The 15317-nt window shown below is 38.8% G+C and overlaps 1 protein-coding gene across 1 annotated transcript in view; it reads left to right on the top strand.

Moving 5' to 3' along the window:
* The window catches only part of LOC131425860 (low-density lipoprotein receptor-related protein 4), an 85459-nt gene that overhangs the window by 22701 nt on the left and 47441 nt on the right, over window positions 1-15317 (top strand). The window contains exon 3 of the mRNA XM_058588105.1: window positions 8567-9464. Within this exon, the coding sequence (XP_058444088.1) occupies window positions 8567-9464 (898 nt within the window). The remainder of the gene's footprint in view (window positions 1-8566; window positions 9465-15317) is intronic.

Genomic DNA, 15317 nt, shown 5'->3' with positions numbered 1-15317 from the left:
GGTACCAGAATTTGTACGCTGCGTAGGATCAAAAGAGACGGCATATATCGCGAGGTGCTACACTGCAAGCATCGCATTTGATCGCCACCAAGAGCAAAAGCACTGTACCTGGGGTCAGGTACAGCAAGTGCAGTGGTGTTCACAACGACGGCAGAGCAACTGAGATAGCAGTAAACGACAGAAGACTGCCAATTGGAAACAGCAAAAGACTGCCAATTGGAAATCGTTGGAAGAGCTTCACGTCGTTCTTCACGATAAAGGAACAGAGACATCAGCTACAAGGTAGATTTAATTTAATTTATTTTTTATTTCTTATATCTGAAATTTTACTAAACATAAGTTTTTATTTTGGTATTATTAATTTACAAAAAAAATTTAATGTAATGGATGATCTCATGGAAGATCATCCGAATCCGATTCCGGATACTAGTAAAAGTTTAAATACTCCGAGGGCTAAACATTATCCACAGGGTACCACTGGGCCATGGATAGTCTATCTTCGAAAAAAAGAAAAGATTTTAAACTTGATGCAAATTACAAAGGATTTGACATCACATTTCTCTGAAGTTAAAGAAATCTGTAAGGTTAATAGAGATAAAATTCGAGTTGTAGTTAACGACTTGAAACAGGCAAACGATATTGTAACCTGTAAATTATTTGCTATTGAATATCGAGTTTACATTCCATCGAAGGAGGTAGAAATTGACGGTGTTGTGACTGAAGCAAGTCTGACAGCAGATGATTTACTTAAAAATGGAGTTGGCCGTTTTAAAAACTCCATGCTTGAGGGAGTTAAGATACTCGAGTGCAAACAATTGTACTCAGCATCTATTGTCGATGGAAAAAAGTCTTATCGTCCCTCAGATTCGTTTCGCGTAACATTTGCCGGATCTGCATTGCCTAGCCATGTCTATATCGATAAAATTCGTCTTCCTGTTCGGCTTTTCGTACCGCATGTTATGAATTGCACGAACTGTAAAAAATTCGGACATACAGCTACTTACTGTAGTAATAAGTCCAAATGTATCAAATGTCAAGGGCCTCATAAGGATAATCTTTGCGATAAAGATGTTGAAAAATGTGTTTATTGTGGGGAAAGCCCTCATGATGATCTTTCAGTGTGCGCTGCATTTAAGCTGCGTAAAGACAAAATGAAGCTTTCTTTAAAAGCACGGTCTAAGCGCACATATGCAGAAATGCTCAAAACGGTCATACATGTCTCCCCTTTGGAAACCGAAAACGGTTTTTCAAATCTTGCGGAGCCAGAGGAATCTGACTCTGACGGAAATAGTGAAGATACCTCGTTTGTCACTCCTCAAGGGTCTGTTAAGAGGAGATTAACAAACCACAAAATACCAAAAAAGACACCTAAAATTATACCTTCAAAAAAAGATCCCCGTGTTAAAGCTAAAAAGCCAAATTTAAAACCAAAAACTGTGCCTCCTGGTTTGTCAAATTCACAAACCAATCCAGGAACTAGCTCAAGAAAAGACAATAATCCAGTGGGCTCCATTTCACATTCACCAACAGGATTACTGAAATTTTCGGAAATTGTAGAATGGATTTTCGCTGCATTCAATATTTCTGAACCTCTAAAGACCATCATAACAGCATTCCTTCCAATAGCTAGAACTTTTTTGAAACAGTTATCAGCTCAATGGCCAGCTCTTACAGGTTTTGTATCATTTGATGGATAATTTATCATCCGCCGCAAATGATTCAATCACTGTCCTGCAGTGGAATTGTCGAAGCATCATGCCAAAACTTGATTCATTTAAAGTTTTGTTGCATAGTCAAAAATGTGATGTATTTGCTTTGTGCGAAACATGGCTTACATCAAACATAGCCTTAAATTTTAATGACTTTAACATTATACGTCTCGACAGAGACTCCCCGTATGGTGGAGTGCTTTTAGGAATTAAGAAATGTTATTCCTTTTATAGATTAAACATTCCTTCGACTTCTAGTATAGAAGTTGTTGCTTGTCAAATAAACATTAAAGGAAAGGACATTTGCATTGCTTCGGTATATATTCCTCCAAGAGCTCAAGTTGGACAACGACAGCTTAATGAAATTGTCGAAGCCCTTCCTGCTCCACGTTTGATTTTAGGAGATTTCAATTCGCACGGAATGATGTGGGGTTCCGTTTACAATGATAGCAGATCATCTCTAATATATAATATTTGCGACAATTTTAGCATGACGGTACTAAATATGGGTAGCATGACACGGATCCCAAGACCTCCTGCACGTCCAAGTGCATTAGATTTATCTCTTTGTTCGACTTCAATTCGACTAGATTGCACCTGGAAAGTATTTCCTGATTTACATGGTAGCGATCATTTACCAATCATCATCTCAATTAGCAGTAACAAAGGCATTGCTAATTCAGTTAATATTCCATATGATTTGACAAAAAATATTGACTGGATTAAATACCAAAGTAATATTTCAAGTGTCTTAACTTCAATGGAAGAGCTTCCCCCACTTGAAGAATATGACTTCCTCGTTTGTTCGATTCTGGAGGCCGCAGAACAAGCCCAAACCAAACGATTTCTTGGTCCATCGTCTAACAGAAGACCTCCAAATCCTTGGTGGGACAAAGAGTGCTCAGATGCTAAACACGCGAAACAAAATGCTTTCAAGACGTTTTTAAAACGAGGAGGAGGAACTCCTCAGAATTTTGAAAAATTCTTGGTTTTAGAAACCAAGTACAAGAACATACTTCGGGTTAAGAAATGCAGCTATTGGAGACATTTTGTGGAAGGTTTGTCAAGAGAAACCTCAATGAGCACTCTTTGGAATACGGCCAGACGAATGAGGAATCGTAACGTAGGAAATGAGAGTGAGGAGTACTCGAATCGATGGATATTTGATTTTGCGAGGAAAGTTTGTCCAGATTCCGTTCCTACGCATAGCATTGTTAGGGAGTCTTCTTCAAATGATGATTCCATTGATAGCCCCTTTTCAATGATGGAATTTTCCATAGCACTCATGTCTTGTAACAATAACGCTCCTGGATTGGACAGAATTAAATTCAACTTGGTGAAGAATCTGCCCGACCTCGCAAAAAGACGTTTGTTGGAATTGTTCAACAAGTTTCTTGAGCAAAATATTGTTCCACCTGACTGGAGACAAGTGAAAGTTATCGCCATTCAAAAGCCGGGGAAACCAGCTTCCAATCACAACTCATATAGACCCATTGCGATGTTGTCCTGCATCAGAAAATTGTTCGAAAAAATTATTCTACGACGTCTCGACACTTGGGTCGAGACGAACGGTTTGTTGTCAGATACTCAGTTTGGCTTCCGTAGAAATAAAGGGACGAATGATTGCCTTGCATTACTTTCGTCTGACATCCAAATTGCCTTCGCTCAAAAGCAACAAATGGCATCTGTATTTTTAGACATTAATGGAGCATTTGATTCAGTTTCCATTGATGTTCTTTCAGACAAGCTCCACCAACATGGACTTCCAGCGGTTATAAATAATTATTTGCACAACCTTTTGTCAGAGAAACGCATGCATTTTTCACATGGCGATTTGGCAACAATCAGAATTAGCTACATGGGTCTCCCGCAAGGCTCATGCCTCAGTCCGCTCCTCTATAATTTTTACGTGAATGACATTGACAGCTGTCTAGTAACCCCATGTACACTAAGACAATTGGCAGATGATGGCGTGGTTTCAGTTACTGGATCCAAAGCTATTGATCTGCAAAAACCATTGCAAGATACCTTAGATAAATTGTCCGTTTGGGCTGTTCATCTTGGTATCGAATTCTCTGCGGAGAAAACAGAGCTGGTCGTCTTTTCAAAAAAGCATGATCCCGCGCAACTTCAGCTTCATATGATGGGAAGAATAATCGAACAGGTTTTGACTTTCAAATACCTCGGGGTGTGGTTTGATTCCAAATGCACGTGGGGAGGACACATTAGGTATCTGATAACGAAATGCCAACAAAGAGTAAATTTTCTTCGAACAATAACAGGGTCTTGGTGGGGTGCTCATCCTCAAGATCTAATAAAATTGTATCAGACAACGATACTTTCAGTGATGGAATATGGATGCGTTTGTTTTCGTTCCGCTGCAAATTCTCATATTATCAAACTTGAGCGAATTCAGTACCGTTGTTTGCGAATTGCTTTAGGCTGCATGCATTCGACACATACAATGAGTCTTGAAGTTCTGGCGGGAGTTCTTCCATTAAAAGATCGATTTTGGGAGCTTTCATCACGCCTGCTAATAAGATGTGATGTGCTGAATCCCATGGTAATTAATAATTTCGAACGACTAGTCGAGCTTCGATCTCAAACAAAATTCATGACAGTATATTTTAACCATATGTCACAGGAAATCAACCCTTCAAGATATATTCCTATCCGTGTCAGCCTCCTAAATGTACCTGACTCAACTTTATTTTTCGATACATCCATGCAGCGCGAAGTGCGTGGAATCCCGGACCACCTACGCTCTATGGAAATCCCAAAAATATTTTCAAGTAAGTTCAGGCATATTAACTCTGAGAAAATGTTTTACACGGACGGATCGCGAATGGAAGAAGCGACAGGGTTTGGTATGTTCAACAATAATGTTTCGGCCTCATTCAAGCTTCAAGAACCTGCATCTGTTTATATAGCAGAGTTAGCAGCAGTTCATTATAGCTTGAATGTAATCGTCACATTATCTCCAAACCATTATTTCCTCTTCACAGATAGTCTGAGTGCAATTGAAGCCATTCGCTCAAACGCTGCTGGCAAAAATGAACCGTTTTTCTTGGGTAAAATAAAACAGTGTCTGAACGACATATTGAATAATAATTATCTAATCACAATAGTTTGGGTTCCGGCTCATTGCTCCATTCCAGGCAATGAAAGAGCCGATATTTTAGCCAAACGTGGTGCTATTGAGGGTGAAATTTATGAGAGACCGATTGCTTTCAACGAATTCTATAGCGCGTCTCGCCAAAGAACACTTGCCAGCTGGCAAGCTTCTTGGGATAAAGATGATCTGGGTCGGTGGATGCACTCAATTATTCCTAAAATATCGACAAAGGCATGGTTCAGGGGACTGGATGTGAGTAGAGATTTCATTCGTGTGATGTCCAGACTCATGTCCAATCACTACACGTTAGATGCACATCTCCTTCGAATTGGACTTTCCGAGACTAATCATTGTGCTTGCGGCGAAGGTTACCGCGATATTGACCATGTTGTTTGGACATGCGTGGAGTTTCGTGATGTCAGATCTCAACTAATAAATTCCTTGCGTACCCAAGGTAGACTATCCAATGTCCCAGTTCGCGACATTCTTGCTTGTCGTGACCTTCCATACATGAAACTTCTTTATCATTTCATTAAATCCATTGGAGTTCCAATTTAAATTTTATTTTATGTTAAACTGTTTTCTCTTCCATGAGTTCAACCAATAGCCAACTATAGGATATTGAATATAAGTGGTGAACTGATACAAACAATCCTGAAATAGTTATAAGATCATGTACAAAATAAATGTATTTTATTTAATGTAATTTAAAATAGCAACTCGCTTGATAAAAACAGTGTTTAGATTAACTAATGAATACCAATACTAATATGATATTCGAAATGTATTAGGTTTAAAGTACTATGTATTGTGGATGCCACGGCGAAGAAAAACTTATGTATATTGCCTATGAAATAAACGTATTTATGAAAAAAAAAAAAAAAATTACTTTTGCAATTAAATTTTTATGTTTTGATCCAAATATGGCTGACACTTTAAGTTTCTAAGGTATAATTGTACAAGTGACGTAATCGAAAAAGCAATCTTTTCTATCCGCATAATCAGTGTTGGCGATTGCCGAAAATTTGACAGAAGCTGCTCGATTTTTATCTATATTGTATACAACATTTTCAATCCGGTAGAAGATGCTACAAGAACTCGTGTCTCTCAATGCATGAACCGCGAGAGAATTTTACTACATTTCTTCGCTCCACTTCATACTCGGAGTATTTCACGGCCCTTAAAAAAATTACAGCCTGATAATGATTGGTGCTGTGTGGAATTTACCAAGAGAGAATCGCAAGTTGACAAGTATCGCAGAAAATCGAATCGATGATTCGACTTGATGATTCTCATACTAGGTTGCAATATTTCAACACCCTTGTGTGGAGCATTCACATACATTTTCATAGACACAACTTATTCAAAGGTTATATGCACATAGTTAGAATAAGCGGCAATAGTAAAATGATTCTATCGCAATTATCCACTGCCCATACAGAATCGGAAGACGAGACGAGAATAAGCGACCGTTTGTTGCTTCAGAGAGAATCCCCACAGCAGCGAACTAGCCTTTGATTCTCAGACAGGTCATCGAGAGAAATTCGCTCTCTGCCGAATATTTGAAGCATGCTTTGTGAACTACCCAAATCAATCTGAATGAAAAGGAGCCCAAATTAGTGTCAGAAATTATCTTAATAAAAAGGCATTAAATGTTTGTTTTGATAAGACTGTGTCGATGACAACTTGATCATCTGATGCTGATATTATCAAGTCGTGTATAAACCCAACAGATTAATATATCTGCAGCATTTCATAAGGTCACATAAACCAATGAGAGTTTCTCTTTGTTAACTAACTATATAGAATGAAAGACAATATTCCCATGTTTCTAACAGTACCAAATATGTAGCGAACGTTTGTATAGTAACGCAGATAAAAGTCGAAAGAGAAAGTAAGCAAAGAGAAACTCTCAATTGTTTGCAATGTTGACATCGAAATGTTCGTTACATATCTAGTTATAACTGTTAGAAAAATGGGAAGAAAAAGCTGTTCACAGAAGAGAAAGTGAACAAAAAGAAACTCTCGTTGGTTTATGTAACCTCATGAAATGCTCTTTTTGAATAGAAATCTTCAACCAATCGATAAAAGCAATCTCGGCAACTTATAGATAAGTTATCCAGTTCTCTGTAAACTCGAAAATCGTACGAATCTTGTGCTAAGCCTACTTTTGCTTCTCGAACAAGTTTGACGTTTACATTGTATCTCACTAGAGCAAAACAGCGAAAAAGATAGCAAAAAAAGGAAAACGACGGCTATCCGACGGCTCTGTAGCTCGTAATCGGCCCGAAAGTGTTGATAAGTTTTCAGGTTGACGCAGTTGATGTAAGGAGTGTATCGAAAAGTAGTTAGCAACATTGATTATTGAATAAAACAGCGAAAAATAAAACATATTTTTACATCAGTTTTCGATATATTGTAGAAAATTTTTCATTTTTATGCATTTCACTGATTTTATTGAAGAAAATCCTAGTTTCTGTGAAACGCTCGCACTTTGGACTTGACATTCTTCATTAAATTCTGCACAGTTACTTTTGTGACTTTCCTGGTGGCAGCTGTCCAGTTTTTTTTAACTCCTGTATGTTTTGGGACACTGTACCGAAAGTGCCGCTTGACAATTGCCCAATACCTTTCAATTGGTCGAAGATCCGGGCAGTTCGGTGGGTTGATGTCCTTTTCCACGAATTGTACATAATTTTTTGACAACCATTGTAGAACGGAGTTGGCCTAGTGGGCTGAAGCGAAATTCAGCCAGAAGAGAGGAGGAGCATTATGCTTTCTGTACAGTGGCAGCATTCTCTTCTTCAAAAATTCTTCATCGTACACCTTGGCGTTAATTGTGCCCTTCGTGAAGAATAGGTACAAATTGCTTGCCAGGCCAACACCTTCTGCCCAAACTTTTCCATCGCCACCGTCGTGACAGCGTCGTCCATGTCCTGGTACACCGATTTCGTATAATATTGCGGTCCGGGCAGCGCTCGAGAGTCTTCCTTGGCGTAGGTTTCGTCGTCGATCAGGATGCATCCGTCTTTATTCTGTAGAATCCGGTTATACCGTTTTTGCGCTCTTGTTTTGGCCTGAATTTGCTGTACCAGGGACATCTCCCGCACCTTCTGTTTCTTGTACGTTTTTCAGGGAGTTCCGAACTTTGATCCGTTGAATCATCCCGATGCTGGTGTTGAACTGCTTGGCCAAATCCCACGTCGACGCCGATGGGTTTTTCCTGATGTACTCAACCACTTTTAAGTCCCGGCCGGGCTGGCTGGGACCCGTTTTCCTACCGGATCGGGGCAAATCTTTCATGGAAAGGATCTTACCGAACTTCTCGATAATATTTTTGACACTGGTGTGGTGCACTTTCACCCGTTTTGCAATTTCGTTGTACTCGACACCACTTTCTCAGCACCAAGTGTGCAGAATTTTCTTTCGCGTTTCCGGATCAATTCGACTCATCATTGAAACGATAAACCGTACCGAAACCAATCGATTGCGCAGCTGTTATTGACATGTAAACAAACATGTAACCGCAACACACGCTGCAAAAAATAAAGCCATTTCAAAGTAATAACTGTTTGAATGCGATACTTATCGATGCACTCCTTAAATGGTACAGAATAGTCCGAAGTCGGCCCAATCGCAGCATTACATTTGGGCCGATATCGTATTTATATTTTGATCAAATAAAATATTTGATAACCATTTTCTGACGCCATGTTTTTTTGTTTTCTTCTCTTCCCAACAGTGGTTTGCGACGAGGAAACTACCGCTCACCCACTGGACGATCACCGACGCTACTCACAGCCAATACTGTATCCCGGTGCCAATCAGTTCACCGGGCCCCGGCAGCTATATCCCTCCTCCGGTAAGGTGAAATCCTCCGAAGGTCGACTGGTGAAGACGAAAACGAATCCGAAAGCAAGACCGAATATCCGAACGCCGCTACCTCCGGGGAAAATTGTCCTAGCACCGAGGCCACTTCCGCCGGTGTATGGAGTCGGGCAAGAGCTGCCCCAGGATTTACGTAGTCACCGGTCCCGCCCGGTACCGATCTATGTTCCGCCCGGTTTCGGTACCATCTACCACGGTATTCACAGGCCGGCCGGTGGAGAGCGTACCGAAGATTACAGACCGCATCACAACGGTTACGATTACTCACTGGACAAAGTGTTTGTCCCGGAGGGGGATCTGCTGAGTGAGGGTGTCGGAAATGGAGAAAGCGTGTCCGGCATGGACAGCTGTGATATACGGTGTGAACCGAAGGAATTCCGATGTGACAAGAGCTGTGCATGTGTCCACATGGATCTGCACTGCAACGGGCAGGCGGACTGTATTCTGTCGGAAGATGAACAAAACTGTGAAGCCGTACAGGAGGAATTGGTAAAGCAGATGAAGCAGAGCTGTGAAGCCAGTGGATCGCACGTGATCTGTGCCACGACACATACTTGCATTGCGAAGCAGTGGTTGTGCGACGGTGATGATGATTGCGGTGACTACACCGATGAAACGCACTGCGGATCGCGGAACGAGTGCTTCGAGGGAAAGTTCCAGTGCCAGAACGAACTGTGCATTCCGCGGGAATGGGTTTGCGATGGAGACAACGATTGCAACGATTTGTCGGATGAGCGGAATTGTTCGAGACAGTAAGTGTATTTAGCAGGCGCGTACACAGGGGGGGGGGGGGGGTTTTAGGGGTTCAAACCCCCCCCGAAACAAAAAATTATAGCCCATGGGAAACATTGTGATATAAATTGTACATGTGTTGATTTATCACCATGTTCTAAAACCCCCCCCGAAAATTTTCTCTGGCTACGCGCCTGGTATTTAGTATTATTTCCTATAAAGTCGGAGTTTCCATTAGAAAACAATTTGTTGTAACTAGCATTGCTAATAACTTAAATTTCTTCAAATCAGAGGGAGAAGTGGGGAATTTCGAACCACAGTTTGATTTCAAGTAGGAGAACTCAATCGAAATTCGTATTTTAGAACTGGAAAAATAAGACTGATGACTGGGTGGAACCGAAGATTGAAAAAGTCAAATAAATGAAAAACTCATAGAAAGGATGATTTTTTGTAAAAAGATATAGGCAGGACTCGAACCTACGTTCTTATGCTTTCCGTGCATACGCGTTTCACCGTTTCCGCCACCCTGAGCTGTAGTAGACACAGTTCTACAACAGCACCGAGTTGGTACAGTGTACATCGAACATGTTCCAATCCTAGCCGCCTCACGACGGACACCTTCTATCTAAGCACACACACACCAGTCTTCTCGCTCTATCCTTACCTTCCATTCAAGCACTGAGTAGGAGAGTATATTTATAATCGCTTGATGCCTTTAGCTTCTCTACTGCGCCAGTCGCTGTCCGGCTACAGATACACATAACAAACAAAGATGTAAATAACAAACAAAGATCAAAATAATAACAAATTTCGCCATCATATCTTATCTTGATGTTTCTGTGCTGTCATAGTGATGCTAGATATGTTCTTAATATGGAAACAAGAAATCATACAATATCTTTTCCAATCTATGTTTCCACTCAGTGATAGCAAAGCGTCGGGAAAGTGTTCTATAGTTCTCACAATATTTCCCAGACAGCGCTAGTGAGCATACAAAATTATTAGCCTCTGTGCTATGAAATCAGAATGGTTTTGACGAGTGGGGTCTTCGACAAAATTTTTTAACAGTTTTCAAACAAAATGGTCGACGATAGACAAATTGGAAACTTACTTCCTTGACAGCGCTAATAAGCAACTAAAGTATTAGGATGAATTAGTTATTAGTTATTTGAAATCTGAGGGTTTTTCAGTAAAGTAGAAGTTGAAACTTTATACAAAATTTGCAGAGCCGTAGTGAGCATTCGAGGCTAATGTAAACTCCACAAAAGCCTACATGTTGATTCGAATTGGATGCATTATGTCACCCCTGATTATAATCATTCTGCACTGGATGTGCGAGGGAAATGATAACCCAAGTAACAATTTTTGTTACGCTAGCTTGTTTGTGACTAGTTTGCAACCAGATATTTGAGTGATTGTTACTAACATCTAACCACTTGCATGACTCAAAAAGCGCAGTTTCTACTAGTTTCTATGTCGGTTAAAAATAAGTTGTCGTTACGTTGTAATGCCATACTGAAAGAACTTATCTTTTCATAACTTGAAAATAACTTGTTTTCAAGTAAACTAGTTGAAATTTAGTCACAATCGACATTATAAACATTGAATGAATACAGAACACTTTTCTATCATCAATAAAAAAGCAGAAGAGTACTTTAAATCACAAACTTGATACAAGGTACAAATTTCACAACGATTTTGAAACTGTCGAGCGGAATTAAATTTTACTTAACTGTTTTTTATGCGCCTTCAATCAAAATCTGTTTATAAAGATATAAAAAATAAACAGCAAATTAACACTATGTTCATAATGCTCAAAATTATTCCAAGTAGAGTGATTTCTCATCATTTTATGTCGTTTTCGCTTGAGAAAACTGAAACTGACCCAGGGTAGTTTCATCAAACAAACACTTTTCACGAAACTGTGTTGATTTCGCACTTAGCAACGGGGGTTTGAGTAAAACTGATTTAAAAACCAGGTTGGAAACTGACTCGATTTTCAGTTCAACAACGTTGAAACTAGGTTCGAAACTGACTTCAAACAAACGGTTTGACAGCAGTTAGGGTGGAAACTGGGTTAGGTTTGGCATCAAGCGAAAACAACATTAAATTCATATATCATGAGAACTATGATATTATCACAATCGATGTTCAATCCCTATATTATTTTCTTCGTGTTTATGACAGTGCATAGAACAAAAATGACTATTCTGCCTTTCACTATTTTCGGCAAAAAGTAGTTTTAAAACAAGTAATATCCTGGTTTTATTTATGTTTCATACACTTCTTGAGACTCCATATTGTGTTCACCATATTCAAGCCAACAAAGGTTGTTTTGTTTGCATTTTCGTTATCATAACGTTGGGAAAACCTACCGATAACTATCTGAATCAATGAAGAAATTATATGTTATAATCTTATAATATCTAAGTTATTACTACATCAATTCACAGTAACGATTTACATATACGCTTATGTATTTATAATGGTTTCGCAACGGAAAATAAACCTTTTTTCAACTAGTACCTAAAAGCATAGCTGTGATTAAAGATATGTTAGAATCAAGTAACGATAACTTACAAATGATAGTTAGTTCAATGTTTACGTTATAAAGAAACACTGCAGTCACCTTGTTTTAATCAGTATAACATAAAAACATGTTCGTGCTCTTGTTGCAACACAGTTGGGTTAAGTGATATCAAAACTAGTTTCGGGTTGCTACTATTGAAGTCAAATAAACTTATTTTCAACTACTAGCTAGAAGCATTGTTGTGATTAAAGATATGTTTGGATTAAGTAACGATAGCTTATAAATTATATTTAATTCAATATGACACAAAGATGTTATTATTGGAAACCTAAATAACTATTTCGTAACTAGTTATGTTATGATGAAACATTGCTGTCACCATGTTTTAACCAGTAAAACATATTCGTGCTCTTGTTGCAACATAGTTTGGACTTTGTCGTATCAGAACTAGTTGCGGATTGCTACTTGGGAAGTGATCTTATGTATACGAAATTATAATTATTATTACGTTCGTTATTAATTGAAGTTTTGACTACTCATAATCTCAAATACATAGTTTTATTTACTCGAATTGATGCTACCTGACCACTGTTTTATTTTCCGTATTTTGAATTCGCTCCTCTAAATAACAAACAAAGACGTAGTTCTATGTCAAAACGGGCGAAATCAGTGCAGTTGATAGTAGTACAGAAATCTACGCACACGCACATTTTATCGAATTTGGTGTTTCGGGAATGGCAACCCCTCTCAAAGAGCAAAGAATCGCGTAGATTTCTGCTTCGAACACAGTACGGTATCTAGCAAGTGAATGAGACTGCTCTAGCCTCATTTCACGACAGTAGATACCAGCAGACCTGAATCTAAAATGCTGCTATCAAAAATGTTTTTAAGTTTCTCGGTGAACGACTAAATAGTTAAAACCGGGGTAAAATAAACGACATCTAATCTAATCTGTTTAAGTTAATTTAATTACATGTATACCTTAACAGAAATTTTTCGATTGAGTTACATAGAACATTGATCGATACATAGAAGTTTCAACAAGCTTAAGCTGTAGGACCATTGATCTAGCTCGAATATCAAATGGTTGTGACTCCTGGTCCCAGAGATATGATAATATAAGTGACGTAACGATTGCTGAAACCGATTTTAACACGCTTAGGCTTGTTTGAATTGGGCCATCGAATAATTTCGAAGGTCAAATCGCTCTCCCTTTTGGTACCGGTGATTTAATGGTATAATTGACGTAATCGTCTAACTGCACTTTTCCCATTGGCTAAAACCTCACGAAGATGATACACGAATTTCGATAAACTTAGGCTTATTCAAAAGTCAATTTATGTCAAGCATACTCGGTTCGGGAGATATAATTATGTATACAGGGTCCGGCACTCGAAGTGTAACCAACTTCAGACCTTCGAGCCTGGCGTCAAGGTAAATGCGACATATTATCGGGAAAGTATTCTGGAGGTTGCTTTGAAGCCGTGGGCAGACAAACATTTCGGTGGCAGACCATGGACGTTTCAGCAGGACTCGGCACCGTCTCACAAAGCTCGAGTGAACCAAGAATGGCTGAAAAACAACGTTCCGAACTTCATCACGTCCACACAATGGCTCTCGAATTCACCAGATGCGAATCCAATGGATTATTCTCTTTGGGCCATTTTGGAGAGCAAAGTCCGAACTAAAAGATACACCAGTCTTGAGGCGCTGAAAAAAGTTATTGTCCGCGAGTGGGCCAAAATACACCTGCAAGTCACATTCGGGCAGCTTGCGATTCGTTTTTTGACCGTCTCAAGGCCATAGTCAAGGCAAAAGGTGGTCATATCGAGCAAAAGTGAATTGATTCTGAATTTTGTATTATTTTTATACATTTTGTACTTTGAATTAAATAAATGTAATTTTCCAAACTGAATTTATGGCCTTTTTAATTGGTTACACTTCGAGTGCCGGACCCTGTATGACTTAATGTTTTAGAATTACCCGAAACATCGTGGTTTAGTGGCATTTTCATATGTTAAATGTCTTAGAATTGTACGATACGTGGAGATCTGCTGTTATTTCGAAAAAAATTCACGCAATTTTAAGACATTCAACAACAAAAAACAAATTCGATTTCAGAAATCGTAAAAGTCCCAGAAAGTCGATTTCATCAAATTCCTTTTTTTCGAGATGACACTCAATCTCGACGTTTCATGCAATTTTAAGACTTTTGACGCTAAAAAATTCGATTTCGGAAATTTCATGTACTGATTTTTCAAGATCGAAAATTTCAAACTTTAACCGTCGGGAGACATCCTTTATCATATCCGATTTATCACAAATTTTGCATAAGGACAAGCGCTTCTTCAAGAAATGAAGCCGAATATGTGACATAAACGGTGAAGCAAGTTTTTGTGAACGATTCGAATCAATCTGAGTAAATTGGTGCCAAAAATGAGCCCAAATTTGTGCCAGAAATCATCTTAATATAAAGCCAAAAAATGTATGAGATTGTCTCGATAAAAGAGAAAGGCATTATCACGCCAGTAGGTGGATTAAGAATACGTTTTTCGACATATACTCGCCAAACCCGTTCCAAAAATATCCGTGTTGTGTAGAATTTTAAAAATATCGATCAACCGAAACTCGCCATCTTGGATTTTGAAATGCATTCAATTATCGTTTTCCAGCGTCGATTCTTCAAACCCGTACCGGAAATATTTATTCATTTCGCAACAATTTTCAAAGAATAATCACAGTCACCATTTTAGATATCTATGAAAAAAGGCAGGTGGGTAATGTCAGAGATATAACTGGAGGACGTGAATGAGAATAAATCTGACATGCTTCTTTTACACTTCCGAATATCAATAATTGCTCGTTACTTCCGAATATCAACGGTCGTTAGTCAGTTGATCAATTGTTTGAATTTTGCAACTTTTACTGCTTCGCTTCCCGAAATGTAACGGTCCTTCTATACTTAAAGTATGAGTTATTGACGACAAATATATTCTACCACACAATTAACGCAGAACAAATGTGAATCAAACAATGCAACAAACAATGTTATAGTTGTGGTAGAAATGATAAAACTGAATTCCGAACCTGAATTCACACACCTAAAAAAATCCCTGTGATTCTACATCTTATAAGATGCACATAAATGGAGCGTCGCAGTTCACGCAAATTCACGTGGAAGAACATTTAATATTGTGTCTAAAACTCCATGACATGAAATTCGTTGGAATAAAAAAAATACTGATAGCAACCACCGCGACTTGAACCGAGAGTCATTGGATCTCAAGTACGTCTGTTAATCGACTGAGCCATAGAAGCATACATCTGCTTGGTTAGTAAAAGG

Source organism: Malaya genurostris, chromosome 1, assembly GCF_030247185.1.
Source record: "Malaya genurostris strain Urasoe2022 chromosome 1, Malgen_1.1, whole genome shotgun sequence".
NCBI classification, from domain to species: Eukaryota; Metazoa; Arthropoda; class Insecta; order Diptera; family Culicidae; genus Malaya; species Malaya genurostris.
This window is presented reverse-complemented; position numbering and strand designations above follow the sequence as displayed.